The sequence below is a fragment of the Sminthopsis crassicaudata genome, chromosome 2 (assembly GCF_048593235.1).
Source record: "Sminthopsis crassicaudata isolate SCR6 chromosome 2, ASM4859323v1, whole genome shotgun sequence".
NCBI lineage: Eukaryota > Metazoa > Chordata > Mammalia > Dasyuromorphia > Dasyuridae > Sminthopsis > Sminthopsis crassicaudata.
In genome coordinates, this window is record NC_133618.1 from 227,445,790 (window position 1) to 227,473,203 (window position 27,414).

General features: G+C 32.3%; 1 protein-coding gene across 2 annotated transcripts in view; it reads right to left on the bottom strand.

Annotated features, from left to right (window-relative positions):
* Positions 1 to 826: 826 nt before the first annotated feature.
* The window catches only part of CCDC25 (coiled-coil domain containing 25), a 41,005-nt gene continuing 14,417 nt past the window's right edge, over positions 827 to 27,414 (bottom strand). For both annotated transcript variants that reach the window (XM_074288396.1, XM_074288397.1), the window contains exons 3-9: positions 22,066 to 22,105; positions 16,537 to 16,588; positions 16,007 to 16,082; positions 13,147 to 13,250; positions 12,648 to 12,851; positions 5,764 to 5,808; positions 827 to 2,185 (exon numbers count right to left, since the gene is read on the bottom strand). In XM_074288396.1, coding sequence (XP_074144497.1) covers positions 2,156 to 2,185; positions 5,764 to 5,808; positions 12,648 to 12,851; positions 13,147 to 13,250; positions 16,007 to 16,082; positions 16,537 to 16,588; positions 22,066 to 22,105 — 551 coding nt within the window. In that variant the 3' untranslated portion in view covers positions 827 to 2,155. The remainder of the gene's footprint in view (positions 2,186 to 5,763; positions 5,809 to 12,647; positions 12,852 to 13,146; positions 13,251 to 16,006; positions 16,083 to 16,536; positions 16,589 to 22,065; positions 22,106 to 27,414) is intronic.

Here is a 27,414-nt window from a genome sequence, read left to right on the forward strand (position 1 = left end):
ACACCAATGAAATTACTAATCTTTTAAAGTTTTAAAGGGTATAACTTCCAAGATCCTCCTCAAACTAGTAAAAAATGAATACGCATTTTAAACTGATTGACTGCCCTTTCAGTACAGAACTAGACAAAGTAGGAAAAAGATCATGGAAGTAGGAGATATTCTGAATCCTGGAAGGTCAGATTAAAAAGAGAAAATTCCTTGGGTGAAAGATGTGGGAAATAACACTGGAAAACAATCAAAGATAAATAGTGTTGAAAACAGAATTGTTTGGATCATAGTATGTTACCTTGAAAAAAATGTGACAGATGAGAGTGGGGATCCCCATTTTTTAAATAATATCATAAGTATTTGGAATTATCATTGATTTTCCATATTCAGTGATGATATTTAATTCTTTTCTAATGGTAAAAACCCTATGTTTAGAAGAGAGAGAAGATTATATGGGAAATCACTACTTTCTAGCAGTCCCTGGTTCCAAAGTTCTGATTCCAGTAGTCTGGAATGATATTAACTTTTCCAGTCCAACTCTGCACATCACCTTGGAAATACACATAAATAGGCCTTCCAAATCAATATGGCCAAATGGCCTCCGAAAATACTTTAAGTTGTAGTACTTTTAGGTTAAGGCTTTTTCCTGGCCTTAGAGCACAGAGTTAGCAAGTGAAAGAGTGAAAGTCTGGGCAGGGATAGGTTAAAAGGTAAACTTACTTAGATTACCACTAACTATAGTTTTTGTTTTTTCTTTCATTGTTTCTTTATCCTTTTTTACAGGACTAAAATCACTGAAGTCATTAGACATAAGATGATCCAATTATAAGAACCTACATAAAAACCACTTATGCTTTTATTCCAGATCAAAGGAAGAAATCTAGAGTCTGGAGTTACAACTATAAAGAACAATCCTACTATTTCAAGACAACAAAGCTGGCCATTGATTATAAAACTCTTTAAATTTTCTATTTTTTTCTGGTATCATACTTGCATTGTGGACATTAGCCTCTTGCTACATTCATGAGGTAAGAACCCTAAAAACAAAGCTCACCTTTGAAATGAAGATTACAAACCTAGAAAAAGATTTGGAAAATACCATTCTCCCACTGCAACCATGTTATCTAGCTGCTCTTAGTGAATCCCTACAACTATAAATCATGCTTTGGTTGCTATAGGGCTTTTAAAATAAAAGAGCCTGAAGCACATTCAGAGAGGTCAGGGATCATTGTACTTAAAAACTCAAAAGCAAGAAAGGTTTTTTGGGTGGATGGCATGCCTCATCAAAACAAATTGGGACAAATAAGACTGAGATCTTAGGTAACAAAATGTTAAGAAACAATAAAAGCCAAGAATTGTATGTGAAGCCAGAGTTGAATATCTGCAAACTGGCATGAATCCCAATCTCAACGATCATGGACTGTTCCTTTTAATATAATAGTATTATGATGGTCAATGGATGTCTTGTCTTTAAAAAGCTAGAACCTAGGGTTTGACTAAAAGATCATAGGATCACTATACTGATAAGATAAGAAATGACAACAGAATGTGCATATTAAATCTTTCCTTGAATAAGGTGAGCAATACGAAAAGTAATTAAGATCTTCTTAATTGTCTTCATTCAAAAAAGTACAGGTCCAAGTTCCTGTCATTTCAAATCACATACATATCCAATTCTTATTGGTGAGATTGTGAGAAAACATTATCCCCAAATGCCCCACTCTACTATACAAAACATACCGGGGGGGGGGGGGGGGGGGGGGGGGGGGGGGGGGGTGAAATTTGCAAAATAAGCGGATCTTCTATGACATCTTTTTTTTTTTTTTTTTTTTTTTTCAGGGAAATAATATAGCAACACAAATATTTCCCCAAGTTAGTTATTTTGGAAACCTATTCCAAGAGCAAGGAGAACCAACTCTCTTAAGGAGCCAAGACATGTTCTTCTGATACAAACATTTCCTCATTCTTAAAGCTACACACTCGCTGTCTCCAAGCTCCAATGTATTACACGGGATCATTTTCCATAAACAAAAATTGAACCAAATTCCCAAATCTCCAAAGTGAATGATATTCATGTAGGTTTTAGGTGGGTTTTTTGGTATGCAGAACACATCTGAAAATCAAAATGTCTATCTGTCCAAAAATTCACACAGTCCGTTTTCTTCATTCACATGAATTCATCTGAATCATTGCCATCCTGTGAAAAGAATAGTAAAACCATTAAAATAGTCTTGCAAATGAAGACTTCTAAATTTTCTAATTCAAAATTTATTTGTTTTGTTCTTGTTTTTAACGTTTTACCATTATTCACAAACCCCTCCCTCCTTCCCTGGTTGTATATAGGAAATTAAATAACCATCTTTTTATCAATTCCAAATTATTGCAACTGGGCTAGTAATCAGTTTTTAAAGTGTCAAGAGATCAGATTACTGTAAGTGAACGTGTGTGCTCCAAATTATAAAAGCTATTACCCAGTTGAGCAACTAAACAAAAGTGTGCTGTGATTTTTTTAATCCAACACACCAGAATTTATTCCAAATGAGTGTTATGGCTTTTCAAAGTAATTACTTTGTGAAATCATATATCCTTATTCCAAGTATTATGACAGCAATTAAGAAGAATATGGGATTTAGAGTGAGAAAGACCTTAATTCAAATCCTGCCCTCAGATACTAGCTGCGGAACCCTAGGCACATAAAACCTCATCTCAACACTAGTTTCTGCATGTGTAAAATGGAGCTAACAATAGCATCTAGCTCACAGAATTGTTTTAAGGCTCAAAGGAGATAACATGTAAAGTATTTAATTAACCTTAAACTACCATATAAATGCTAGTTACTATTATTGTTATAAGGGGCAGTAATTAAGTGGCACAGTGAGTAGTGCTCTCTGCCTAGAGTTAGGAAATTTCACCTTTCCAAGTTCAAATCTACTACTTTGTTATATTATTTTAAAATATTTCTAGAATTCCTCTTTGAAATTTTTTTAATGCTCATATTATATGCTTTTGAATATTACCCTGGTTACACATTTTTGTTTTGTATTGGGGGCTTTGATTTCTCTGAAATACTCAAATCATTAATAACCAAGTCTGATGAATCTGGAAAATGATTCAATTTGGGGAATAACAGGTTTTGGTTAAAAAATGAATTGTCTCTATAGAACAGTGAGGCTGAATTTCTTGTGTATGGCTCATGAATGAGCTCCAAAGGAAATTCCCAAAGCAGAGTTCCAAAAACAGTCTTAACAAATGAAAATACCATTGAGATAATACCTGACTCGTCCAAACTGACAGTTTTGGAGGTGATAATTCACACTTTGGTTAGGTAAATTTCTAGTCTATCAGAAACTCAGTCCAATTGACTTTATGTACATGGTTCTTGCCTCCTTTCCCATCTTAAGGCCTTACTCTTCAAAGTTTTCACTACAGGACTATATAAAAGAAAGAAAGAGGTCTTGTGCTAAAAATTTAATGCAGTCATTTGGGGGCTTCTTAGTAGTCTGTATAAACATTGGACAGAGAAGAACAAGGGTCAAGAATACTGAGAAATATGGTGATAACCTGTGTATTTTAGTTTAAGATTCCCTACAATCAGCACAATTAATGAAAATATAGGAAAAAAGGCATGTGACAATTCTGGACATATAAATATAAAGCACAGAATAATACAAGTGTTTGGCATCTAGACACAAAAGGAGATTATAGCTTTTTTCCAGAGAAATTATGAGAAGGAAATCAACTTCTTATTATTCATTCAAAGTGCCAAAGTGAAATAAACCAAGGTTGAAGACAACCTTAAATACAGGTCTGTAGAACCTTTTATTGACCAACTTCAAACAAACTGATGGATTAAAATACTTAATTTAAGAGATTTAACTGATACTAGTAAAAATTTCTTAGAGGCTAGATCCTACAACTGGAGCTCAGTGGACCAATTACCATTGGTCCATGGCCAAATGCTTCTATTTAGCTCAGTAATCATTTCAATATAGCAATCAGATTTGTTGCTGTTGTTTTTGCCATCTATTTATGAGATGAGGCAAAGAGGAGTTGGGGATGGGAAGGGTACAATAATTCCTTGTGCCTATACAACTTCAGACAGTAATTAATTTGGCTTAGTTCTTCCTTGGAGACCTGAACCAGATTCAAACCTAGTACAAAGAACCAAGCCTGGCAACCCCTGCAAAGGAGGAAGCACAAGAGAAGCACGAGGATGGGGAATAAGGAGGACAAAGAGAGAAAAGAGGATCATGAAGAATAAACCCCTTGCTCTATAAATTACATTTCTGAGCATGGTGGTTTTAAACATCTGTCACTAATCAGATGGTATTTGTGCACACATATTAAAAGTTCCAGATTAACTCTGGCACCATGTCCAAAAATTTTTATTCACTAATGCCTGGCATGAAAATGTTTAAGGTCACAACACAAGCTGGGAGCCAGATTATGATGAAATTCAGCCGGAAATATTCTTTATACAACAAATAACAGAGAGCTTTTATAAATAATGTTGACTTTGGACTTGGGAGATATCAAAATTTTCAGCAGGAAAGTTTTGAGAACTTCAAGCATAAAGTCCGCAAAGTGATAAATATGTATTACTTGTTGACATGGATACTGTTTGTAAAAGCAGCACCAGGGGCATACACAGACACTTAATTAGGAGTTCTAATGGTAACTTCTCTAATCCAAATGGGTGTTAATGCTTCATAACAGCAGAAATGAGTCTAGCAGTCTTATTATTAATATTTCAGAATTAAATTATTAACTGTGCATTAAATACTTTTCATAAATGGTTCTAATATTTTATCCAAAGATCAAAAACGTATTCAAATAAAATCACTAAAACATCTGCAATATTATAAATGCAATTTCTATGAGCATTAATTTCAATGTTTTGCAAAGGACATTAAATGAAGCAGCCTTAGCCTTATCTCTAAAAGTTTCAAGAGAAATACTGAGAAAAGCAATTTTTATGGGATTCTTCAAGTGTTTAAAGAAGTTACAAGCTTTGCATTTTATAAAATAGTTGCTTCGTAGTATGTGATAGTATAAATATGATCCTCATCTCACAAAGAAACTAAAGTTCAGAAAAGACAGTAACCTGCCTCAAAATATAGTGCTAGTCACAAAATTGGGATTCAAAACTAATTCTACTGACTTGAAGTTCAGTGCCTCTTCTACCTAGTAATTGTGCTCCTTCTCCAAAAGGCATGGCTGGCACATTTGGAATATAGAGCATGCTTTCTTCTTTATTCTGGGTAGAAGTTATGAATCAAAAACTTAAAAAAAGAAAAAACTTCCTAGTAACAAATGAATGTGAATACTCTCACTATTATTGTTGTTTTTGTTTTTTCTTTTAATTAGATTAAAATTTTGTTTCTGGCTCTATTTTAAGAAAGAATATGCTGCTATATACACAGATACAGAAAAAAATAAAAAAAAACAAATAATAAACAGTCTTGTGTGACCAAGGCAGGGAAACACAGTGAGAAAATAGAGAAAATGATCTATAAGATCACTTACAATGGAAAAAGTACATAGATTTCTTGACACTTATTATATAATTTCACTTTTAAAAGTCCCACAAGGAGGAGCAAAGATTAAAAATGAGACTTAAAGATAATGGAATCCAGCCCTTGTGCAAAACAGATGCCAACTAGTCTATAAAAAGAATATAACTCAGGGATATCATCAATGAGAATTAAAAAATGAATCATTTTAAACCAAGCTCACTTAAAGGTATGATATTAAAGCAAATAACCTGGAATATACCTGATTTGAAGACATATTTTCAGACTTCATTAATGAAGAATAACTCTAGAAGAGAAAAGATATTCAAGTAGTGTTAGGGTTTTTCTGGAAGATGTTTATTTTTTAAACTGCTAGATTCCTTCTATACACACAGCACTGTAATTGTAGCACTGGCCTAGATAAGTCTAAGTAAAAATCAGTTTTAAAGTAATTCTGCTCTCACATATACTATTATATTGTATGCTATTGTCCCATGACACTATTGTACAATCAAAGCATTTCTAAAGCATTGGAAAACACCAAAATGATACAGGAAACATGTTTGTATTTCCATGACAAGTAGAAAGAGAAAGAAAAGAATAAGGATACTCTAAAGAAGTGGTCCTCAAACTTTTTAAATAGGGGGCCAGCTCACTGTCCCTCAGAATGTTGGAGGGCTGGACTATAGTAAAAACAAAACCTCTCACTCTGTCTGCCTCTCAGCCCATTTGCCATAACCCGGCGGGCCGCATAAACGTCCTCAGCATCTGGCCTGCGGGCTATAGTTTGAGAACCCCCTGCTCTAAAGCAATTGGGAAGATAACTAGTCATCTGAAAAATTGCTTGAGATCATAAGTGGTAAGTATAAAAAGAAGTTTGAGACATGTTCCCTGCCTACAGTTGAGGTGACAGGACTTTTATACATGAAAAAACAAAGACAATAAATAATTAAGAGCTAATCTGTGCTACAAAAAAAAAAAAAAAAAAAAAAAAAAAAAAGAAGTATTACAGAAATCCAAAGAAAGGATATAGAGGCATGAAATGGTCAGGAAAGAAATGGGACTTGGGTCAAATTTTAAAAGTATAGAGAGAATTTTGGCCAGCCAGAACTGTGAGGAGATATATAAGGAGTATAGTCGATCCACTGGACTAAGAATAAGAAGACTCACTCCAGAACAATTACTTTAATGATATAACCCTTGTTGCAAATCATTTACCCTCTGTGGGCTTCAGTTTCCCCAAGTATAAAAAGGGGGGGGGGGGGAGAGAGAGTGAGAGAGGGAGGAGAAAGGGCAAGGAATAAGAGGTATTGCATCTGTGTTCTAAAGTCCCTTTCAATTCTAGATATAAATCCTGTGACATTTTTAGATGCAGGGAACAAATAAGCAGACCTACAGGAAATTAGGATAACATAGGAAGAATATTATGAAGATCAAAGCTCAAGGGAGAGAAGAATGGAAAATAAATCTGGATCATAAATTTAAGAATTAGAAAAGGCTCTAAGATAATCTTTACAAAATGAGGTACATAAAAGTTAAGTAACTCCTAGTTAAGTGACACAAAACACAACAGTATCAGGTAACAGAATTGTTACTTATTACTGGCAACAAATCAAATGTTCTTTCCACTAAACCTAGATGAAAGCAAAAGAGAATTGGCTTTGAAAATCAAAAAAACTTTCCAATGGATGTGAAGTTTTCTAATCTTTTTTATTCTGAACTTAACACTAAATAAGATAATCATTTATATACAAATATAGTAAAATAGAAAAGGAGGATTATATGTGAAGCTGCAAATTTCTATTATGAGCAACTAGCCTTTCATTTTGAGTATATAAACTTTGGCTATATAATTTTATATAACGATCTTTGTTCTGTGCATTTTTAAAGTACACTGTGTCCTCTCTTTTTCTTTTTTAATTTTTATTTAATTTTAAATTCAATCAATTAATTCTGTTTAATTTAATTAATAAATTGTTTAAATTAATTTTATTTTTAATTAATAAATTAATAATTTAATTTAATTTTTTTAAATTTAGCTAACTCCACTGGTACCTTTCTTCTGCCCAACTTACAACTTTCTCCCCACCTCCTGAAAGACATGAAACCCATATATCAGAAAAGTATACTCAATTAAAATTATATTTTCAACATTGACCATATCCAAACGTCTCATTCTGCATCCTAAATCCCATCATGACTGAATCAGGAAGTGGATAATAGCATGTTTTACTATCAGTCCTCTAAAATAATAGGTGGTCACTGCACTGACAGGGGTTATTAAGTTTTTCAATGTTGTTTTTGTATAAATTATTCTATTGGTTCTGCTTATTTAATTTTGCATCACTTGATACATGTCTTTCCAGGTTTCTCTTTCTTGATTTTTTAGGACACAATATCATTCCATTATGCTCATATGTCATAATTTGTTCAGCCAATCTCCAAATGTTAAATACTCCTCACCTTTACTTTCCAGTCCTTTAATACTACACAAAGAGCTATGATAAATGTTTTTGTACTTCTGGATCCTTTTCCTTGTCTGTCTGGTTTTTTTAAAAACTCTTTAGGTAAAAACCTAGTAGTGTTTTCATTGAATCAAAGGGTCTATACACAGTTCAGTGACATTAGTGGTATTGTCCTACCTAGTGTATTGAATGACTAAATGAATTCACAGATCCACCGAACAGCATACCAACGTGCCAAAAGAGCAATTTTCAAAATAAGAAATGCAAACTATTCCAACAAAATGCTCTAAATCACTACAGAGAAGTACATGTAACAGTTTGGGAATGGCTGAACCAATTCTGGAATGTGAAAAGTTAGATTATTGCACCGTAAAAAATGTCAAAAAGTATGGAATCAGAGAAACCTAGGAAGATCTCTACAAACTGATATAGAATGAAAAGAACCAGAACTGATTTATTCAACTAAAACAATGTAAAGGAAAACAACTCTGAAAGACTTAAGAATTCTGATTGTGATCGACTACTCACAATTTTAGAATAATGAAACATACTTCCCCCCTCTTTGGCAGAGGTGTGATAGATTAAAAATGCAGAATGAGATATACATTTTCAAACATAACTAATGTGTGAATTTGTTTTGCTTGATTATATATGCAATAAGGAAGAGCTTCTAGGGGATTACAAGTAATTAGACTAGAAGTTAGTAAGTACTAAATGAATGTTATCCAAAAGAATAAAGAAAGAAATCAATAACAAATTATCACACATAATCTTATTTTCTATTCATCTCTGTAAATTGAAATGTTTGTGTTCATTGATATTTGTGTAGTCATGATAAAAAGGTGTTTGGTTTTTGTTTTTGTTTTTGTTTTTTAAAGGAAAGTAATTCTTTTTATTCTATGGAATCAAAGAACAAACAAAATTAATGAATCCATGATAAAAAGAAGTCAAATAGGAAAAAATAAATCTTTGTATCAAAATCTTCAGATAAGGGTTTTGTAGCTAAGACATATAAACCACTAAGGACAGAAACCATTCCCTATAGATGAGTGGCCAAAGGATAAAAATAAATATTTCTCAAAAGAAACTGCAAACTATTAATTTGCAGTGTTCAAAACTATTCATAAGATAAATGCTAATTAAAACAAATCTGAGGTTTCACCTCACACTCAATAAATATGGGAATAGTCAATTCATTAGTGTAGATTGTTGATGAAACTATAAATCAATACACAACTATGATGAGCAATTTGGGATTATGCAAATAAAAACTAAAATGTCTTTTAATCTAGAAATTCTACTACTAGGCATACATGCTAACAAAGTCATTTATAAGAAGTGTCCATATTCACTAAAATATTAATAGCAAGACTTTCTGTGGTAACAAAGAACTGGAAACTGAAAATAGATGCCTAGTAATTGGAGATGGGCTAAACAAATTGTAACACATCAATGTAACGGATTATTTACTATGCTATTAAGAAACAACAAATATGACAAATAGAAAGAAGCATGCAAAAAGACATAAAATGATGTTGAGTAAAACACCATACAAAATAATTACAAAAATGTAAATAGAACAATAACCACAAACATCAAAACTGAATTTAAAATTACAAAAAACAAGCATAGCCCAAAATTAAGAGATCTGAGAAGGCACTTTCACTCCTATGCAGTTGTGAGAGGTACACAGAATATTACACATATTTTCAAATTTTTTCAATGTACTGATCAGTTTTGCTGACTGCTTTTTCTCTTCTTTTTGTTTATTATATTCTTTATTATAAGATGGCTTCCCTGGGTGAGAGGAGGGATTTTTTTAAAAATCAATTTAAAATTCTTTAAAAGAAAGCTAAGAAACACTTGAATAATTTGCTAAGTAGTAGAAAACCCAAAATCCTGGAAAGGATAACACATGAATGCTTCTTCAGAAATATCAGTTTAACAGTGGTGTATAAGAAGGAATGAAGAGGCAGTGAAATTAACCAGGAGACTACTATATATGGTTCACATACAGGACCTGAACTAAAGTAATGAAAGTGAAAATGATAAGAGATTTGTCTAAAAAATATATTTTTAAAAAAAATTAATTCCAATCACACATCGGATTTAGAAGATAAAGTGAGAATTAGAAGTTGATGTTAAAGTTACGAAAGATATTGAAGAATGCTAATATTGAAATGAAAAAATTGAAAAGTGGAGCTTAATTGTGGATGATAAATATAGTAAAGACAAGTCTGAGGGGAAAGTAAAGAGATGTTCTAGAGACAATTGGAAAGATTACAGGTGAGAAGTTAAAGCTGGAGATATAGATTTTAGAGTTTAACAGAATAGAGAATGAAAGTTAAAACTATTAGAGATTATTTTCCCCCAGGGATTAGGAAAGAACAAAAATCTTAAAACAAATACTTAGAAATAATTTTTTAAAAGGATATGGAAGAGGAGCCAGCAAAGAAGAAAAGAAGCACATAGTGAGAACAAGATAATACAATGTAATCAAAGTCAAAAGAGAAAATTTTAATAAATGAAAAAACATCTAACACAGCTAATAGCAACTGTATAGAACTTTGCTCTCCTCCAAGTGTCCACAGCCAGCAGGTCCGACCCTTCTACACTTAGCAGGGGTGTGCTAGGCTCCTTCTCCCTGTAGCCATGTGCTCAGTGTCTTCCAACAGTGGAGGATCATTTGATCTTCTTCAGCTCAGCTGTTGGACCCCCACACTGTCCAGAAAGTCCAAGTTCCAGATTCAAAGGCTGCCTCCCAACACAGCTGCCCCCAAGGACTTATGGTTGTTGCATCCTCAATCTTCTGACCTACTCCTCTGAGGAACTTCTAATGCCCCATGGCTAACCTTAAGCTCTTTGATCATTCCTACCATCCAATTGTTGTAGTTAATATTTTGTTTTTCCTCTTTTTGGGGGGCCACTTGCTAGGGAGAAGCTTGTAGAACCATGCTTTCTAGATCCAGATTTGGTCTTTTGATTAGCACTTCTTATTTATTTTTTGTGACTTTTCTAACTCATTTCCCAGTCCTTATTTCAGATCTTCATTAAAAAAAAAAAAATCTTCCATCTTCCTTAAAGATAACTTCACCTACTAAAATGATAGAATCCTTCCAATATGAACACCCATTTGTTCTTATTAACTGAATCTTTACATCTAACCTAATCTTTTCTTCCATTTTCTGAGATAAAGGAGCCACTCTCTTATAAATTCACCTGATTTTCGAAATTTCTATTTACTTTAGGACAAGAGTTCTTAGTCTATTTTGTATCATATTTTATAATTGTGCTTCAATAAACTAGTTTTCACTGCAATCCTATGTATTTTTTTTAATTTTATGACTTTAAAAACATTATTGTGAAAAGGAGTACACAGATTTCACCAAAATTTGAGTTGGGAAGTGGGGAGGGAAAGGGAAGGAAAAAGAAGTAAGATTAAAGAACAGGAGGGCAAGATAGCAGATAGAAGTAAATTAAATGAGTAGGAGGGTAGAATAAAAAGGATAGTAAGGAAAAATAGGATAGAGAGAAATACACAATAATTATAATTTTGAATGTAAATGGAATGAATTAACCATAAAATGGAAACAATGGAATGGATAAAAAAATCTAAATTAAATATATCACATTTTCAGGAAACACAATAAAAAGGAGAGATACACAAAAAAAAAAAAAAAAAACAAATAAAGAGCTGGAATAGAACTTATTATTATTATGTAAAAAAAGCAGGTAAAAAAAGAAGTAATCATGATCTCAGACAAAGTTAAAGCTCAAAGAAATATAATTAAAAGAGAAAAATAGAGAAACTATACTATGTGTCACCAATATTTTATTGGTTAGGTCTTATTTCTCAAATATATAAAGAACTTTGTCAAATTAATTAGTATCTGAGTCATACACAAGTAATAAATGGTCAAGAGATAAGGAAAGCCAATTTTTTCAATGAAAAAATCAAAACTACATATAACCACGTAAAAAATGCTCTAAATCATTACTGATTAGAGAAATGCAAATTAAAATAAATATGATATATTATCTCACACATATCAGTTAGCTAAAAATGTCAGATGCTCACCAATTGGGGAACAGTTACAAGCTGTGTGTGTGTGTGTGTGTGTGTGTGTGTGTGTGTGTGTGTGTTTTATTATAGCCTTCTCTATAGTGGGAGGAAGAAGAGAAAGAAAAAAATTTAATTAAAAAGTACAGAGAACAAAAAAAAAAAAGTCTAGAAGAAAGCACAGAAAAACTAGGTATCTTTGGAAATAATGCATAGGCTTTCTTGAAATGGACATTTATTATCTTATATTGAATCCTCTCTTACATTTTACTGTGTATATGGAAAAGTGCTTTTTTTTTTTCTTTTCTCATTTTGAATTTAAGTTTAAAATGAATAAAAAAAAAAAATTTCTCATTAGGGAGAAAGTTAGAAAAGGACTAAAGGGTAAGGATCAGGTAAGACCAGAAAGGTTAAATTTGTAGCCCACAGTTCAAAATCAGATTAAAATGTCATTGGCAAACATTTAACAAAATTCATAAAAATATAACACAACACAGATAATGTTAATTTGAGGTATTAACTATTTCTATTTGATTTCTGACATTGTAGATCTATTCCAAACTTTTTTACTAAGAAAACTGGAAATCAGTCTCTGAAGTCAGCCCTACAAGTTCAAACTCACCTAAGTTCATCCATTTCCTTCTTCTTCTTCATTTCCTCTTTTTCTTTCCTCTTCATTTCTTGGATCTGGGCTTTCTTCTCATTCCTCTCTTCTCGGTCTCTGCATTCCTTTTCTGCTGCTAGGTCTGGGAATCGCTCCATTTTGGTCTTTTCTAATCGGTTCAGAATCTCATTTACTTTCTTCTCCACTGTTACAATTTTCACCTTGACAGAAAAAAGGGAAATTAGGGTAAGGGTAGAAAGGAAAAGAAAACTTTTTTTCCTGTTCTTTGGAATATGATTTTCCTCTTTAGAGATGACTGGGAGAAGAAGGAGGAAATATTGAGGAACCTATCTAAGAAGCCATCAGTTATTGTGTTTATATCACTCCCAGTTTATTTCCTTTATTTTTTTTTAACTTAAAACATATCAATCCCTCAAAAACATAGTACTAGTTGAAAAAACTGGGTACTATATTCATACAGGAGCATATTTCCTTCAAAAGATAGGAAACACTTACATCCTTTTGCCTGTGAAATCCTATCTGTCCCACATCCATGTCTGCTGTTTTCTTCAGATTAGACCACGGTGTATACACCACATTAACATTGTTCATCTTGCAGCCTGACAAGAGAAACTTTTTTTCAGCATTTAGGGCAACAGAATTCTAGACAATGTTCTCCCCTCAAACTTCCCATTAACAATCATAAGCCAACAAAGATAATTAAACTAAAAATATCAAGATGATAAAATGTTTAATCATTCAGGTATTTTTTCTATTAATCACAAAATGACAGCTGATTCTTTAAATAAAATCACCACTAAACTATTGTACTATAGTAGAAAGAGCCTTAGGGGCAAGAAATAAGAAAATCAGACTCTGCTCTGTGCAACCTTAAGTAAATTAACCTCTCTGGCCTTCGTTACCTCAAATGTAAAATGATGACGTCAAACAAAAAAATTCTCTGAGGTCCTTGGCTATTCTAACATTATGATATACATTTGCAATCCCTCAACTAGCCATATCTGAATAATGAAAGTTCCATGAATTACAGTCCTCAAGAAGAGATAGTCTAATTTTTTTTTAACCACACCACAAAGACACCAAAAACACCAAATTATAGCCACAAAGAAAAGAAACTAAAGAACAAATACCCCCATTCTTCCACTGGGGAAGTCTCAGGGGCATCAGGGAGAACAGGATGGCAGTACAGGTTCTGGGCTTGTGGGATAGTAAAACATGGTAGTTTTGAGATCTCTGGGGTGGTTTGAGAAGTGGGAGAGTCTTGGGTATAAGCCAGGTGATATCTGGACCTCTTCAGTAGAAGGACTGCTGTGAGGTGAGACTTGGGTTCATTAACTATCTAAGTAAATATGAACATATCACTTACCTTCTCTGGACCTCAGTTTGGTCCTCTGTAAGAGGCTTGGATTAAATATGATTCTAGTTATGATTTATTTCCTATGCTAACTTGTAGGAGCTACTTTGAATTTGCTAACTGATTTCACTAGGATAAGAGAATAGAGGACAGAGAGAAAAAAGGGAATGAAAAAGAAGTTCAGTGTGTTGGAAAGATTTGAGTAAGACTTCCATACAATGAAATTGGGAAGGAGGAAGAGGGGTTGCAGGGGACAGTCTTCCTTCTTTTTTCTCTACATCCTAGAACCAAAAGAAGGGTATAAAGAACTAGAAAATACTTAGAGCTTCCATAATTTTCACCAGTCAACCAGTGAATATTAAAAAAGAGGAAGAGAAAAAAATGAGAATGAAAGAGCTAGAAGAGTGAGAAACATTATTTTTTAACTACTCGTTAAGAATTTTAAAAATCCTGCTTTTTACCTACAAAAAGCTAAATGTGCTAAAACAACAAAGGGAATTTACCAATTTGCAAAACCGAAAAGAAGGGACTTTACATAACTATTATCAGTAAGGCAGTATAGTATAAAGAAAAGAATCCTAGGTAGCAGATCTGGTCTCTAGATGCTAGACTTATAATTTGGAAATTCATTTAAATTCCCTGGGTCATGATTTGCTCATCTATAAACAAGCTAAGACTACATGATTTTTAGCAGAAGTTCCTCATATTATTTAAACATCTTATTTAAAAGTATACTTTATTTCCTTGAAATATAGATTGTCCTAGAAAATGTAGGAAGGGCAACTAAGTGCCAGGCCTGGAGTCAGGAAGACTCAATTTTCTGAATTCAAATCCAGTCTCAAATACTTACTAGCTGTCTGACCATAAGTAGGTCACTTACTCTGTTTGCTTCAGTTCCTCATCTATAAAATGAGTTGGGGAATGAAATGGCAAACCACTCCAGTATCTTTGCCAAGAAAACTCCAAATAGGATCACAAAAAGTAAGACATAACTGAACAACAACAACAAAGAAAATGTAGGCTATTTATTTCAATTAACTTAAAGGTCTCTTTCAGCACAAGGTCTATCATCTTAATACCTCATTTCCTCCCAATCAAGTAAAGAATATTTCCTGATGAGATAATAATAATAAACAGAACAAAAGGGAGAGTGAAAAATATATCAACCTGCAATACCACATATTATCTTCTGACACTGGCAACATATTCTCCCACCTCCAATCCCTATCTGTATCACAAATTATTACATTTCTTTCCCACTTTTACCTTCTTCTCATCAATTCCTTATCAAATTCCAATGATATCTGTTCCACATCCAAACTCTCATAACTCCACTTTGGTCCTATATTTCGATCTGTCTCTCTCAACAAACTCAAGTTCTAATTTACATTTTGGCATTCATCTACCTCCAGAATACATCAACCTGGAACCGTCTTCATTATCTCCCTAACTGTCAAGAGGTTATAGCTAGAACATATGCCCTAACAAAACAATGGACGACAAAAATTTCTACTTCCTCCCAACTCAAAAGGAAAAAAAAAAAAAAAAGACAAAAAGTATGTACACATAAAAAGAACAAAGGAAAACAAGTGATCTTCAACAATAGAATCTGGTGACCAATGATAAACCTAAAAATAAATGCTGCTTTTTATGGTGAGCTGCCAGTATTAACTTAGTGTACAAAAATCTTTTATAACTCACCTAAGTGGCAGACTTTAAAGTATATAAGGCATCTTTCATTTCATTTCAGGCAAGAAAAATAAAGAGATGGCAATAAATAAGATGCAGGGAAATTAAAAACATATAGTTTTGTAAGAAAACTATAAATGTTTTTAATGTAGCAAAGTCACTGTCTATAGAGAGTAAACTAAAAAAGTAAAGAAGTAAAAAAGAAGGCATGCTCCCTAAAAATTAAAAATAGTGCATTTTTAAGAGAAATAGAAACATTCTTGAATATATAATCACACTACAAATTCTGAAAATGTCTTAAGCAAACATTACCTTGAATACTATTGGCCTTCACAAGGTGTGCACAATCCATTAGCACTTCCTTTGGAATGTCTTCTATCCTTTCCCCCTGAAACCCAAATATAATTTAAATGGATCATGTGATTTTAATGCTGAACAAAATCTAAGCATGAGCACAGTTCAAGGTTCCACTGGTTTTAGTTTATTCAATGAGAGGATCCTAATTAGAGAACCAAAAAAAAAAGTAAGTTGATGAGAGCTAAGTTTTTTATTCTCTCCAATTTGAGTAATTAATATATTATTTTAAATAAATTAACTGTAGAAATATAAATAATGTGATGCTTCTCATTGGCATAAATAAATACATACATACATAAATGAGACATAGGATCATAGATTTGGAAGCAGAAAGAACTTTAGATTACCTATACCAATTCCCTCATTTCATAGATGAAATAGGTCCTGAAAAGTGAGAGACAGGATTCAAAACTCTTGATTCCAAATCCAGGCCTCTTTCCATTGCACCAAAAATATATGTTTTAAAAGGAGTTGGCTCTAACTACCTTGTGTAACCGAAGATACACATGAGCTGAAGAAAGTTTGTCCACGTGAAACCTATAAAAGAGGAAAATAATTTTTAAGGAGGCTTAGGACTACCATCAGTAGAATATGAGGAAAGAAAGAAGATTGGTTAGTATAATGAAAGAAAACTAAATAGACAGGGCATGATCATAATAGAAAGTCTCAGGAAGCAATCCAAGTTCTTCAAGATAGGTCTCAAAACATTATCCACATATCCCAAGTATATATAGTTCCCCTTCCTATCTTTTAAATAATCCATTCATTATAGCAGTCATCCATTTATTTAAAGTTTCACCAACCTGTTTACATCTCCAGGCTACATGTGATCTCTTGGGGGTAATGAGTTTTACATCTTAACTTTTTATGCAGTAAAGAATTACTGCTTTTTATTTCAAGCTTCAGTTAAGTGCTCCCAGTTCTGCTAAGGCCAGATTCTGTTTACATATCTGTATCTACAGCTACCATATGCTTCATGAATTTGATCATTCCAATCATATCCCTTTCTCACTTTTTCTTTTCAAACTGAAAAGTATCCTGTCTTTTCTGAGAAACAGTAATTTAGTGGCAAAAGAACCATAATTCTGTACAAAGATGAAATTATGCTGTTGTGATTCTAGTACCATTCTTGCTGATAATGACAAGTGAGAACAGCACAAGAACACTTTATCATCTGCTTTTTAACCCATTCACAGAGCCAACATGAGCTCTTAATTCTTCATGACATTTCATGACATTTTACAGCCCAAGAGAACTAAATATCATCTACATAAAGCTGGAAATTTCAGTGTACTAGCACTGATCCCTAAGGATTACCATTATAAATCATTCTTCATCACCCAAAAAAAGGGACTTTTTCTTTCTTGTTACAACCCAACCCCTTGTTTTTGTAGTTTTTACTTTTTCAATCATATATTATTATTAGCATTCTTTTTTTTAAATTCTGAGTTCCAAATTCTTCCCTTCCCCTTCTGACTCTCCACTCTACTGAAAAGGCAAGTAATGATATCAATTATACATGTAAAATTAAGCAAAAAATTGTTAGCCATGTTGTCCTTCCCCCAAAGCAAGAAAAATAAAGTGAAAAAAATTATACCTCAATTTACAATCAAGAGCTCATGAGTTCTAGCTCTGGAGGTAGATAGCATTTTTTCATCAGGAATCCTGTGAACTGTCTTGAATCAGTAGCTGGCTGTTGCTATCTACAATTGCTGATATTGTATACAATGATCTCCTGATTTCATTTTCCATTAGTTCATATTGAAATCATTCCCCCTCATCATTTCTTAAAGCACAATAATATTTCATCAGAAATATTCCACAACTTGTTCAGCCATTTCCCAAATGATGGACATTTTGACAATTTCCAGTTCTTTGCCACCATAAAAAAGAACTGCTTAAATATTTTTATACAAATAGATCCTTTTAAATTGAATGGATGCCCATCAATTGGAGAATGGCTGAGTAAATTATGGTATATGAATGTTATGGAATATTATTGTTTTGTAACAAATGACCAGCAGGATGAATACAGAGAGGTTTGGAGAGACCTACAGGAACTGATGCTGAGTGAAATGAGCAGAACCAGCAGATCATTATACATTTCAACAATACTATGTGAGGATCAGTTCTGATGGAAGTGGCTACATTCAGCAATGAGAGGATCCAAATCAGTTACAATTGATCAGTGATGAACAGAACCAGCTATTCCCAGAGTAAGAATACTGGGAAATGAGTATAACAACATAGCATTTGCATTCTTTCTGTTGTTGTTTACTTGCATTTTTGTTTTTCCTTCCTAGGTTATTTTTACCTTCTTTCTAAATCCGATTTCTTTTGTGCAACAAAACAACTATATAAATATGTATACGTATATTATATGCATATATTATATTTAACATATACTTTAACATGTTTAATATGTATGGGACTACCTGTCATCTAGGGGAGGGGTGGAGGGAAGGAAGGGAAAAGTTGGAACAAAAGTGTTTGCAAGAGTCAATGTTGAAAAAATTACCCATGCATATGTTTTGTCAATAAAAAACTATAATAATAATAATAATAATAAAATCAGGGGAAAAGAAAACAACAAATAGGTCCTTTTTCTTCTTCCTTTGATCTAACCTGGGACACAGACCTAGAAGTGATATTGCTGGGCCAAAAGGTATGCATAGCTTTACAGTACTTTGGGTATAGTTCCAAATTTTTCTCCAGGTTAGATCAGTTCATAATTTCACAAATAGTGCATTAATATACTATATTTTCCCCCTTCAGCATTTGTCATTTTCTTTTTCTGTCACATTAGTGAATCTGATAGCTATAAGGTGGTACTCTCAAAGCTATTTTAGTTTGCCTTTCTCTCTTCAATAGGAATGTAGACAGGTCGGGCTGCTAGATACTACAGTGGATAGAGCACTGGTCTTGAAATCAAAAGGATCTGAGTTCAAATCCAGCTTGGGACACTTAACAATCTGAGACAAATTACTTAATCCCAAATGCCTCACACACACAAAAATAGTGATGTATAATTTTTTTTTAATATGAGTACAAACAGCTTTGATTTCTTTTTCTAAAATTTTCCTATCCTTTGACCATTTATCAACTGAGGAATGGCTCTTATTTTTACAAATTTGACTTAGGTCCTTAATGAGGCCTTTATTAGAGAAATTCACAGTAAAAAAAAAAATTATTATTTCATTATCTATGGTACTTTTATATAGCTTTATATTCTTCTTTCTCATGCCTTCATTGTTTTGGGGCTTTTTACCTAAGGAACATCCCAACATAATCAACTGTCTGCTTTGTAGGCATTTTTTAGCTTCCCTAATTATGATAAAGTTCTTAGGAGTTATATGTATCATTTTCCCATATAGGAATATACACAGTTCAATTTTATTAAGTCCCTTATAATTTCTCTTTCATGATTATCTTGTTATTCTTCTCTTTTGTTTTTAAATGTCAAAATTCTATTTATCTTTGGCCTTTTCATCAAGAATTCTTAAAGTTCTCTATTTCATTAAATATCCATTTTCCCCCTATAAATATTTATACTCAATTTTGCTGCATAGGTGATTTTTGGTTGTAATCCTGGCTTCTCTGCCTTCCAGAGCACCATATTCCAAGCCCTCTACTCCTTTATTGTGGAAGTTGCTAAATTTTGTGTGATTCTGCCTGGAATCTTTGATACCTCATTGGTTTCTTTACAGCTGTCTGCAATATTTTCTCCTTGATCTGGGAGCTTTAGAGTTTGACTTTAATATTTCTGGAAGTTTTTCTTTTAGGATCTCATTTCAGGAGACAATTGGTAGATTCTTTCAATTTCTGTTTTACCCTGGGTCTCTAAGATACTTAATAATTTCCTTAATATTTTCTCAAAATATGATGTCTAAACTCTTTCTTTGATCATGGCTTTTAGCTAGTTCAATAATTCTTAAGTTATCTCTCCTGTATCTATTTCCCAAAACAGCTGTTTTTCCAATGAGATATTTCACATTTTCTTCTATTTTTTTCATTCTTTTTACTTTATTTTTTCTTGACGTCTCAAAGAGCCATTAATTTCTACTTGTCCAATTCTGATTTCTAAGGAATTATTTTCTTCAGTGAGCTTTTGTATTTCTTTTCCCCTTTCACCAATTCTATTTTTTAAGGAGTTCTTTTACTCAGGGAATTTTTGTGGCTCTTTTGCCATCTAGTCAATTTTTTTTAAAATTAAACCTTTTCATTTTCAAAACATATGCATGGATAATTTTTCAAACACTGACCCTTGCAAAACCTTGTGTTCCAATTCCTCCTCCTTCCTCTCACCTCCTTCCCTATATGGCAAGTAATCCAATATATGTGAAAAGTGGTAAAACATATGTTAAATCCAATATATGCATTAATATTTATACAATTATCTTGCTGCACAAGAAAAATCAGATCAAAAAGGAAAAAAATAAAAATAAAATAAAATAAAATACAAGCAAACAACAACAACAAAAGTGAAAATGATATGTTGTGATCCACTCAGTTCTCATAGTTCTCTCTCTGGGTGTAGATGATTATCTTCATCACAAGATCATTGGAACTTTGGTCAAATTTTTTAAAGATATTTTCTTCAGTATTTTTTCTCTGTGCCTCTTTAAGCTATTAATTCTCTTTTCATAATCTTCCTGCACCACTCATTATTTCTTTTCCAAATTTTTCCTCTATCGTGATTACCTTTCTTTAACTTCAGCTCTTAGTAACATACTCCTAACCACTATCATATCCATGGTGAACTGCTACAATTGGAGTGAGGAGACCTGGGTTTGAATTGCACCTCAAAAGATGTTTCTCTAATCAAGTTAATTAGCTCCTTTTTTTTTTTTTTCCATTCACTTAAATGGAGATACCTTCCTCAAAGGTTTTGCTTTGTTTTGTTTTTTTTGGTGAATCTACATAAAAGGGACCTGAGGGAGCAGCTAGGTGGAGCAATGGACAGAGCACCAGCCCTGAAGTCAGGAGGACCTGAGTTCAAATTTGACCTTAGACACAACACTTCTTAGCTGTGTGACTAGGGCAAGTCATTTAACCCCAATAGCCTCAGCAAAAATAAATAAATAAATAAATAAATAAATAAACAAACAAACAAACAAACAAACAAATAAATAAATGAATGAATGAATGAATGAATGAATGAATAGATAGATAGATAAATAAATAAGGAGACTGAGGCTCAAGACTTTTGCCCAAGGTCACAAAGGTTATGTCAGAGACAGAAACTGAACCAAGCTTCTCTGCACCAGGACTCATATTACTAGAACTTATTTTTTTTATTCAGTCTTTAACACGCATTTAGTTTATAATAAAGTCCTTTTTCTGAGTCAATGGGCTATGGCAACTCACCCTTCTTGGTGTACCTATCAACCCTCATATCTCATAAGACCTTGACTTTTCAAGTAAGGAAGTGTCTTTTGTCTCCCAAAAGAGATGGCTCTAGATAAAGCAAACAGAAACTTTAAAAAAATAGACTTTTCATATAGCTAGATAAAAGGATCTTGGACTAAAAGAAAATCAATGGGGCTGGAAAAAAGTATCCAAACTAGAGGAAACAAGTAAACACCACCTCCGAATCTACACATAACAGAAACATAAATGTCATGCCTTTAAATATTTTTACATTCAATTATCTTCACTCTTCATAGTAAAATAATGATTATATTATTTAAGAAGAATATGAGGAAAAAATATATCGGTCAAGAAAAAGTCCCACAAGAAAAAACAAAAGAAAAGTATGTATTGATATTCTGATGATTGCCAAGACTGTAGCATCTGGAAAAAGTTCCTGTCTTCAGCAATGGTAGCAAAAGCTGGGAGCTAGCATCCAGCTATATATAAGTATAATATATAAGTTAATCTACTTAAATGAGAACACAAGGACACTAGATGTGTCCTCAATTTTTGAAGCTTTATCTTTGATCATGAAGACTTAAGATACACTCTTCTTCATGGTTAAGGGAATAATATTCCATAAAGAACAAAGAGTTACTTACCAAATATCTTCTGGCCAGCCATATTTAATTAGATCTTCATCTGAAGGAAACACAAGAGAAGGGTAAGAAACATATTCTTGTTACCAGATATCACTTAAGTTTGGTCAGGGTTTATAAAATAAAAAAAAAACAAACCAACAAACAAAAACCACCAGTTGTTTTGTTTTCATCACATTTCAAGCATTTTTAGGAGTGGCAGCAGTAGTAGTAAACTATTTAAACCAATATTTCTCATTAGATTGTTGTAAACTATTCAACAAAGAGGTCAGCAGGTTAGCCCAACATATGAGATGTGTTTGATCGAAAATTCTTTGTATAGCTCTCAGTATCTATAATGGTGCCTTGAATATAGTAGGTTATCCATAAATGTATGTTGAATATCTGAATGCACAAAAATTTCTGGTCAAAATTTCCAAATAGAAAAAAGAAGTAATGAATATGTTCCAGTGATTTTACTGCTTTAAAACCAGGTAAGTTAATTTTTTTAGTTGAGTTAAATTATTTTTTAAAAAGATTAGAAAAATGGTTAAGATGCTTTTTTTTTTGAAAGAATTATAAAAAACCCACCATCATAATCTTAATATCCATCTCCTCTTGGACCTTGTTGGCAACAGCCCAAGAGTCTTGGGAATAGCAGTGCTTCTGGCCTAATGATGCCTACTATCATCTTGGGAAGCAATCCCTATGGAAATGCAGGCTGATAACTGTTTCTAGAGGAGTTTTTGCCACAATTACTGAATTATCAAGAAAAGAAAGTTCTTGCCACTAAAGCTTTTGGCACTGTCAAACAGTCCAACATTAGAAACTAATATTTTATCAATGGAAATAACATTAAATAGAAGATATTTCATGTGGTTTTTCTTCACTCTATGGACCATGGGACTTCTCCATCAGACTTGCAACTAAAACTTTAATTTATGTTTTCTTCTCCATTAGAAATGTGAGCTCCTTGAGAACCTAGACTGTTTTACTATTCTATTCATACTCCCAGCTCTTACCATAGCGCTTTGCATGTAAAAGTGCTTAATAAATGCTTTATAATCATTCAATCATTATTATATTTTAACTTTAAAGATTTCACCATGTAAAAGGACTTATAACTTAGCCTTTTTAGAAACATTTTAAATATCAAATGTTCTATTATTTTCCAGTTCATGTTTCTTCCAATATTCTTAATATGTAATTACCATAGCTATTTGCTAATTGCAGATAAAAAGTTTAGTATTATCCTAATATGGGCCATTAACAGTTCATGTTCTTGAATACTAACTACAATAAATCATACAACAATAAAGCATAAGAAATGTGCATACAGATAAGTGTGTATGTAAAAAAAAATTACATATGAAAAGAATTACTTTGCTTTTTGCAGATAAAACAATGGTTTGCTTAGAGAACCCCTAAAGAAATAGCTAAAAAATTAACTTGAAATTCACAGTTTTGGCAAAATATCAGAATATAAAATAAATCCTTAAAAATAATTAATACTTCTGTACATTATCAACAAAATTCAATAGGAAGAGAAAGAAAGACAAATTCTATGAAAACAACTTATTATTATCATTCAGTTGTGTCCAACTCTTCATGACCCTATGGCATCACAGCACATCAATTCTATCCATAAGGTTTTTTTTGGCAAAGGTACTGGCATATTTGCCATTTCTTTCTCCAGTGAATAAAAAACAGAGGTTAAGTATTTTGTCATGGGTCACACAGCTAAGGTTGTCTTGACTTCCAGAGTAGCACTCTTTTCTACTGAGCCACCTAACTGCCTCTTAAAATAAAATGACAGAATATATAAAATACTTAGGATTCAATCACCAAGATATATAGCTATATATATATATATATATATATATATATATATATATATATATATATATATATATATATATATATATATATGAATATGAAGTGCATGGCTTTAACTACAAAAGACTTAACAGAAATAAATCTTTAATCATTGGAAAAATAATAATTGCTCACAGAAAGACTGAACTAATATAATAAGAATGAAACCAATTCTTAGCACCATACCTATCAAATACCAAAAGTTTATTTTGTAGAACTAAAAAAAAAAAAAAAAAAAAATCTGCAGAAACAAAAGGTTAAGAATTTTGAGGGGCCTACTAGTACCCAGATCTCAAAATGTACTACTATGCAATAATCAACAAAACAATTTGGGATTGTTTTAAAAATAAAAACACTGGTCAATGAAAAAGACTAGGTGGGTACATCACATACAAAAGCAAAGGAACTTAGTTACATAGTGTTCAATAAACCTAAAAGCCCCAGCTATAAGGGTAAAAAGTCACTATTCAGCACAAACTGGAAATGGGCCTTGCAGAAATTAGGTTTAGACCAATTTCACAATGACTTAAATTTAATAGGTCATATCTTAAACAAATTAGAGGGGCAAAAAAACTACCTTTCAAATCTATGACTAAGGAAAGAGTTCACGATCACAGAAGATAATAGCTTATTTTGTTTACTTAAAATTTAAAAAAGTTTTGCAAAAACAAAATCCAATGCAGCTGAGATTAGAAGAAACAAATTAGTTAACTGGAAAAAATATTTTCAGAAAACTTCCTGATAAAGATTTCATTTCTAAGACATACAAAGAAATTATTCATATTTTTAGGAATAAGTATCATTCTTCAATTGATAAATGGTCAATGGATATAAGCAGTCAGTTTTCAGAGGAAGAAATTCAAGCTATCATTAGCTATACAAAAAGCAAACATTATCCAAATCACATGTAAATTAATTCAATTTTACCACCAAAGTATTTCAGCATCAATCTCCTAATCATGAGGCTCTCAATTTAATTAGCCTTGTCCTCAGATTATAAGCAACAGTCCAACACAGGCCTATATTCAAAGGCTTTTTTCTAACATTACTTTCCAGAACTTACTATCCTGAGGTTTCTCAAACGAAACATATATTTGTAGACATTTATGGACATGGACAATGTGAGAATATGTTTTGTATAACTATGCATATGTGACAAGAGTTTTGTCTTTCAATGAGGGATGAAATGGAAAGAGGAAATAAATGTCAAATTTATAATTTTTTTAAGGAATCATGAGCATGATCTCTAGAATACATACATACATATATGCTTGCTGCTGAATTTTAAACAAAATCACATCAGTAAACTAAGGAAAGTTATATAATTTGAATGCCTAGATTCAAAGACTAATAAAGTGCTAATCCAGTTTTAACAGCAATAGCATTCTCTATAGGTTTAGAATGAGTATTGATTTCTCAGGCAGTTAGATGGCTTAGTGTGATAAGAGCGCATGGCTTGGAATAAGCAGACTGGAGTTCAAATTTGACCTCAGATACTTTGTAGCTGCATGACCCCTCACAACTCACTTAATTTTTATCTCTGGAGGAAAAAAAATGGCAAACCACTCTATATTCTTGCCAAGAAAAGCCCATGACCAATATTAATGTGATATGTCCACAGGATCAGGAAGACTAAGATACAAACAACAACAAAACTGATTTTTTTCCTCAATTCATTGCAAATTGAGAAACTCCCTGAGAATTTAAGATAAATTCTTTATTTTTCTTATATAGAGATATTTTAAAATTGTTACACTGAATCGATAGAAATAATCTATTTATTTTCTTTTAAAAATGCTTAGTTATCAAGTATCTATATTTTATTTGGTGTGGATTCTTCCATTAATTTAAACAAACCACAATTCCACTATGCTTATCAAAAAGTCTATAATTTTCACAGTCATAACACTTCAGCACCAACCTTCTGATGATGAGCTCAGATAATTAGCTCTGCCTTCACATAATAGGTATGAGGACTATATTTCAAAGCTCTTTTTTTTTTTGGTCTAACATTAGTTGCCAGAAATTACTACCTGCTGGCATAGCTCTCAAGACCCTGAGTTATAGTCATACCACAATAGGATAACAGAATTGGTCTTCAATGGAGGTTAAAAAACAATAACAAAACAAGAAATACACAAATAAAGGAAAACATATTTAGCATGATATAACTCAGAAAAATGGGAGCCAGAAGACTAAGAATTAAAATTCTGGCTCTGTGACTAACTAGTTGGATGAACCAGAATTAACCTGTTTCCTTCCTTATAAATCTTACATTTAATAGCACTTAATAGTTTATAAAGCATTTTTAGATGTATTACCTCATTTAATGTATTCCCTTTACAATAGCCTTTTGGGATAAGTTTATCTCTTTTTTTTACAGATGAGAAAACTAACACTACTCTAAAGGTAATGTTGAATATAGAAATTCTGATAGTTTAAAGAATAATCATTGTTTTTTAGTCACTTTAAAACATAGTATTTGGTCATTTGAGTTTCTTTTTGTCCTTTCTTTTTGATATTTGCCCTTTCTTTTGGTATGTGTCCTTTCTTTTTTGCCCTTTTGCTCTCCAATGTAGGGTGGGCAGAAAAGATAAAAATATATTCAGGAATTTCAATGGTTTCCAGAGAACCTAAGATGAAGTATACCATCTCTTAATAGAGAAGTGATAAACTCAAGATGCAGAAGACATAATGTTCAGATACAGACGAATATGGATAATTGTTTTACTTGAAACTTAATATAGCCTCATGTGAAGGAGGAAAGAAAAAAGAGAGGAAGAGAAAAAGCAGAAAAGAAAAGAAAATCACCAAGGCATCTTCCCTTTTTTTCTTAAATACAGAGAAAAAAAGATCAGGAAGAAACATAACCAAATGGGACAGTTTGAAAGTTTTAAGTTGAACTTAAATATTGGGAAAAAAACAAAAACAAAAAACAACAACAACAACAAAAAACACCCAAGCTATACATAACAAAGATCTAGAGTTTTATGTATAATCTTTTTCTATTCTACTATGTATATGGAAATGCCCATTTTGTTTGGGATTAAGTTTAGAATAAAAATAAATTATAAAAAGAAAAAAACAAATGAGACTATATCTAAGCTGAAAGGTTCCTTACAACTTTTGAGAGTCTATGATTTACCTCTTTTCTCATTTTCAATCACATCATAATTGATTCTCTGCTTCCACCTCCTGGCCAATGAGAGAAATAAGCTAACCTCAGTAAGAGAAAATAAGAAATTGCCAAAGCTATGATTTTTAGCTGTCTATCCAAAAGATCAAAGAACTGAGCATAACAAAGGCTACTACTTCAGAAGATCTTGCTTATGCCAAAATTTTCTTTGCTGTATATAAAGTAATTTTTCTGTTATACCAGAAGATAAAAGGGTTGTAAAAAGATGAGAAAAAAAATTTCCATAATTTAAGAGCAGTGAAAGGTTTAATTTAAAGGCTTCAGTTAAGAAAGCAAGATTAGAAAATCAATAATTTCTTACT